At 40.3% G+C, this 5,497-nt stretch overlaps 2 protein-coding genes across 6 annotated transcripts in view; one reads left to right on the top strand and one right to left on the bottom strand.

The window, feature by feature from the left end:
- The window catches only part of LOC106872367 (uncharacterized), a 115,353-nt gene that overhangs the window by 97,232 nt on the left and 12,624 nt on the right, over positions 1 to 5,497 (top strand). The window lies entirely within an intron of this gene.
- Positions 1 to 5,497, bottom strand: part of LOC106872381 (forkhead-associated domain-containing protein 1) — a 53,736-nt gene that overhangs the window by 37,783 nt on the left and 10,456 nt on the right. Inside the window, exons 1-2 of one of the 2 annotated variants that reach the window (XM_014919361.2) lie at positions 1,358 to 1,667; positions 277 to 462 (exon numbers count right to left, since the gene is read on the bottom strand). In XM_014919361.2, the coding sequence (XP_014774847.1) occupies positions 277 to 375 (99 nt within the window). In that variant the 5' untranslated portion in view covers positions 376 to 462; positions 1,358 to 1,667. Of the gene's footprint in view, positions 1 to 276; positions 463 to 1,357; positions 1,668 to 5,497 lie in introns of those variants that run through there. The other variant, XM_014919370.2, reaches the window with a different exon arrangement.

Genomic DNA, 5,497 nt, shown 5'->3' with positions numbered 1-5,497 from the left:
ATATATATATATATATATATATATATATATATATATACACACAAGAAACTGGAATTTTTTTTCTTCTGATTTTCTGTTTTGTTATGCAATAACTCTGCAACTCCATAATTCTAAATTTTAATAGGTATTTTTGACTATCAATACAGCAGCAACTGAGACTACAGAATAATGGAACAAGTAGATGTACTTCAGGAGGAAACAGTTAGGATTTACCCTAACTACCTACATAATGTGTGTGTGTGTGTGTGTGTATATGTGCGCAAGTGCGATACATACCTGTATAACGATATCACAGCCTTCTCTGCCAATGGTTGTTATTTTCTGCGACAAAGGGAAGCAGTATCCTTCTGAATTCCTCAGATAAGCCTGGGCCATCTCTCCACCCTCCTCCTTTCTTTCTCTCTTTCACCCTCTCTTTTGTATCTTCCGTAAATCCTCAGTTATTTTTTTTTCCTCTAAAACCTAAAATAAATTAATTAATTAGAATCGTCGTAGCAATATTACAGACCCCATCTACAAACAAAGCACAGAACTGGGGCCCTAACATAATATACAACTACAGCGTAAACAGATTAACATTGTGTCCCCAAATCTGTGTTCTTCACCTTCAGACTACAACCCAGTGAGTTCAAGTCAACATATTTTCATGTTCCACGACGAAAGTGAACGTTACTTTAGAAGTAACCTCGTTGAGAAGATTATGTTTTAAACTGGCACTTCGTCAGTTACGACGACGAGGGTCCCAGTTGATCCGATCAACGCAACAGCCTGCGCGTGATATCAACGTGCAAGTAACTGAGCACTCCTTCGACACGCGGGCACCTAACGTAGTTCTCAGGGTCGCCTAATTGGGTTCCCATTGACCCACCCCCTATTTTTACTGCATTTTAAACTAAACACATGACATTGGCGACCAAATCGGAGCAATGACAATGAATTTCATACCATGAACTCCCAGGGAATATCGCAAGGAGGTTCAATTTCTGAAGGGCCACTTAAACGGGGCCCCACTGACCACCCCTATTTTTACTGCATTTACCTCGCTCCTACGCTTATTGATTAAACTATGATCTGCAGAAATTAGTTTGGGATTTCTAAATACCTTCTCGTACATTCAAATCGAGATAAAGAGTTTTAACAGGTACGTTTCAAGTGTGGTAGAGTAGATATTTCTAATTTTGTAGTCTTATGAAACTTATGTCTAGTATTTCAAATTTGAGTTGACTACTCTCAGATTTTCGAAACCAAAATCTACACATTACTTACATATTAACTAATTAATTAATTAATTAATCAATCAATATTTGAAAAATAATCGCCAAGGTTTTATATTTTGTAGGTTAAACTTAAGTATTACCTTATCGTCTGACAAACTTTGCATTCGGGTTATACGTCCTGTGATATATTACATTGTATTACTGTGGTATACACAGCCTGGGCTCTGTTATTTCGTGTTACTGTGGTTATATATACATTGTGTTGTTGTGATTTGGGTCTCATTGACTGGTGATTTCAAATCGAAAACATTGCCACCGCTTTTATGCCGTCCGTAGCAACCTAACAAGCATCCTAGTAACCACTGCCTTTGTCGTTGAGTGCGTGATTTGATAATAATAAACATCATTCAGTTGTAGCTCTCCCTCGCCTCATCTCTCTCTCTCTCTCACACAGCCCCATTCCTCTCTCTGTTCCTGTGTGTATGTTTCTCTCTGTCTGCCTGCTTGTCTCTCTCTCTCTCTCTCTCTCTGCCTGCTTGTCTCTATCTGTTTGCCTCTCTCTCTGCCTGCTTGTCTCTATCTGATTGCCTCTCTCTCTCTCTGCCTGCTTGACTCTATCTGTTTGCCTCTCTCTCTCTCTCCCTGCCTGCTTGTCTCTATCTGTTTGCCTCTCTCACGCTCAATCTGCTTCTTTCCTCTCTTCTCTCTCTTTCTCCCCCTCCGTGTGTCATTCGTTGCGGTAGAGCAAGAAAAGAAAGAAAATAGAGTATATATACATTAGAGAGAGAGAGAGAGAGAGAGAGAGAGAGAGTGCTGTGTGTAAGGTTCTGTGTAGAAAGGATAGCTATTGTTTAATTTATTTATATTGTAGGAATATGAATAAATCTAATTATGTATGTATGTATGTATGTATCTGTGTATGTATATCAGACATGCGTAAACTGCGGCCCACACGATTTTCTGAATGGCACGTTTAATAAAGTTTCCTTGAATTAGTCTTTTACTAGTGTGGCCCGCCTGGTGATGAGTCACGTCTCATGCGGCCCACATCTGAAAAAGCTTAGCCCATGCTAAGGCACAAATCGAGTAAAATGCGCTAACGTAGCTAGGGAGTGGGGTTCGTCCCGGGTGGCGCTTTTGGGTCTGTTGTAGGCAATATGTACCTTTCGTGGGGTCCGGGGGCGGCAAACGGAAGGGCCACCCTGGGCGGATCACACTCTAGTGGTTGGGCTGTTGCATTCACGATCGCTAGATCGTGGGTTCGATTCCCCGACTGGGCGGCGCGTTGTCTTCTTGCGCAAAAACATTTCGTTTCACGTTGCCCCAGTTCCCCTTTCGATCCCGAGGGGAATGTTGGCCTGCTCGCCTAGCCAGCGGGGCGTCATTTGAAGGCTAAAACAATGCAAAAGCACATTGTGACCAGCGATGTGTAACAACGTCCAATAGCCTTGTCGGTCAGGTGATCACGTGACCATGCTTTCACTAATTATTTGTAAGTCTTGTGAAGTCACCTGCCATCATAGACACTGCCTTAGATCCCTTGGCTTTGATCCAGCGGAACATGAAGGATCTGACGGCTGGAAGCAAACACTACTGTACCAGTGGTCAGCAAGGTCCCGTTACGGCCAAGTCAGCGGTTCTTGAACGGGGTTCGTATGACACTTGGGGGTACATATAAGATTTTGTCGTTTAAGTTTAGGCGCAGGCGTGGCTGTGTGGTAAGACGTTTGCTTTGAGCCACATCTTTCAGGGTTCGGTTTCACTGCGTGGCTTTGGTCGGCCGATAGAATAAGTACCAGGCTTACAAAGAACAACAGGTGGTGTTCCAGCATGGCCACAGTCAAAGTAACTGAAACAAGTAAAAGAAAGAATACTTCTACCATACACAATTCCTAAGGAGCACTCCGTCGGTTACGACAACGAGGGTCCCAGTTGATCCGATCAACGGAACAGCCTGCTCGTTAAATTAATGTGCAAGTGGCTGAGCATTCCACAGACACGTGCACTCCTAACGTAGTTCTCAGGGAGATTCAGCGTGACCCAGAGTGTGACCAGGCTGGCCCTCTGAAATTACAGGTACTACTGATTTTTGCCAGCTGATGATCCGTGTCTTGTGCGGCCTGCTTCTGGAAAACGGTCAGATTGAAAAGATCTGCCAGCTCGCCCGATGGCAAGTGGGCCCCGGCGCCATTAGAATCTATATATGGGGTGGGGTAGGGGGTTAGTATCTAAGGGGCCCATCCCCTCAAGTTTGAGATTTTTTTTTACTCACTCCTGGAAGAATGCATTAATTATTTCAGCCTGGCTGTGTTTGCAGACAGTTGACAAAAAAATAAGGATCTTTCTGAATTGACGGGCACCACTTGTTTTCTGAACGAAGCACTTTCAAACTTGGGATACTGGTAGAATGTGTCATATAAAACCTGACAGATGCTTCCTCGTTAGCTTGTGTATCGATATGTTTATTGCATGACGTTCAATAATAGATGTTAGACGTGGGTTGATAGGGTGTAATGAATGTATTGATCTATTGATATATAAAGCATGCTGTTGTCATGGGTTGTAAAAACATTCCCAACCAAATCTGAATAATTAAAACTAACCGATGGAGGAAATAATTCTCCATCGTTAGAGACAACAGAAAGAGAACAGAGAAAACCAATCGAAATAACAAAATCGAAGTCTAATAGACTACAGCAAGTTCGAACTTGCAGAGTTACTGACTGATAATTTCGGTCATATTTTATTTTGTTTTTTGGAAGGCTAGCGTTGTTGGATAGAAACGAATTCTGCGACACAGTGCCCCCACGTCGTAACCATTTCGTTTCCTTTAATCTGGTAATGAAAGGCGGTAAGCTGGCTAAATTGTTAAAGGCAATTCTTCCATCTCTTTAATACGTTCCAGGTTCATTCATTTCGCAGTCGGTAAAATAAACACCAGTTAAATACTGGGGTCGATGCTATTGATTTGCTTCCTTTCTCTCAAAATTTCTGGTTCTGTGCCAAAATTAGAAAGAATCATTAATAGCAGAAGTAAAAGATACGATCATTTTTTTTTTTTAATGTAGTTTCCAGATTTAGTGTTTTAGATGTAAAATATTTTGACAATGCAGAAAGTGTGAACAAATTAGAATGTTTAACTCTCACGTTTATCAGACGTCATCCTCAGTGAAATTGAAATCTTACTAGAGCTGTCTTTCATTCAAAGACACATGCAGGGAGATAAAACGCTTTATCAGCATGACGAATTCAAGTGTGGAACCAACTATCGTCTGCACATAAACTCATGATCAACAATGACATTTGTGCATTTACCCTAACCTGCTCTCACTGCACAACTAGCAGTGTAAGTAACTGGTTCAGTTATATTAGTTTCAAATTTTAGTACAGAGCCAGCATATTATATATATATATATAGTGGCGGATTGTCGGTCAGATTGAAAAGATCTGCCAGCTCGCCCGATGGCAAGTGGGCCCCTGCGCCATTAGAATCTATATATGGGGTGGGGTAGGGGAGGTTAGTATCTAAGGGGCCCATCCCCTCAAGTTTGAGATTTTTTTTACTCACTCCTGGAAGAATGCATTAATTATTTCAGCCTGGCTGTGTTTGCAGACAGTTGACAAAAAATAAGGATCTTTCTGAATTGACGGACATCACTTGTTTTCTTAACGAAGCACTTTCAAACTTGGGATACTGGTAGAATGTGTCATATAAAACATCTTTTTCTCTTAGCCTTCTTAACAAAAATTTCTACATCGCAAGTTATTTCATGCTAAAGTTGTCGTATTTCTGTAATTTCAACCAATTACTGACGTCTATTCAGCTGAATACAGTTACTGCTGTTTTTGTAAACAATAACTTTTGCCGGTGTCAAGATCGTTATTCCCTATTAAGGTTTTAGGGTTAGGGTTCGGGTTTTAGAGTTAGGGTTAGAGTTTACACCGCTAGAATATGTTGTTTGTATTTCATATCAGTAATTGTTTTCACCTCAACAGACGTCAGTGATTAATTGAAATTACCGAAATACGACCATTTTTTTTACATGAAATAACTTCGAATACAAAAATTTTTTATCTGTTCTATAACACAAAATATACAAAGTTTAAAAGTGTTTCGGTACCAAAAACACTACACAAAACATAAATGAAAAGTGGTGTCCGTCAAATCAGAAAGATCCAATATTTCGACATGATTATTTTGTGTGAAATGTTACATTTTATTATCATTCGTATCTGTAGTGTATATATATATATATATATATATATATATATATATATAT

The sequence above is a fragment of the Octopus bimaculoides genome, chromosome 26 (assembly GCF_001194135.2).
Source record: "Octopus bimaculoides isolate UCB-OBI-ISO-001 chromosome 26, ASM119413v2, whole genome shotgun sequence".
Lineage (NCBI taxonomy): Eukaryota > Metazoa > Mollusca > Cephalopoda > Octopoda > Octopodidae > Octopus > Octopus bimaculoides.
The sequence above is the reverse complement of the archived record's forward strand: the minus strand, read 5'-3'. Positions and strand labels throughout refer to the sequence as shown.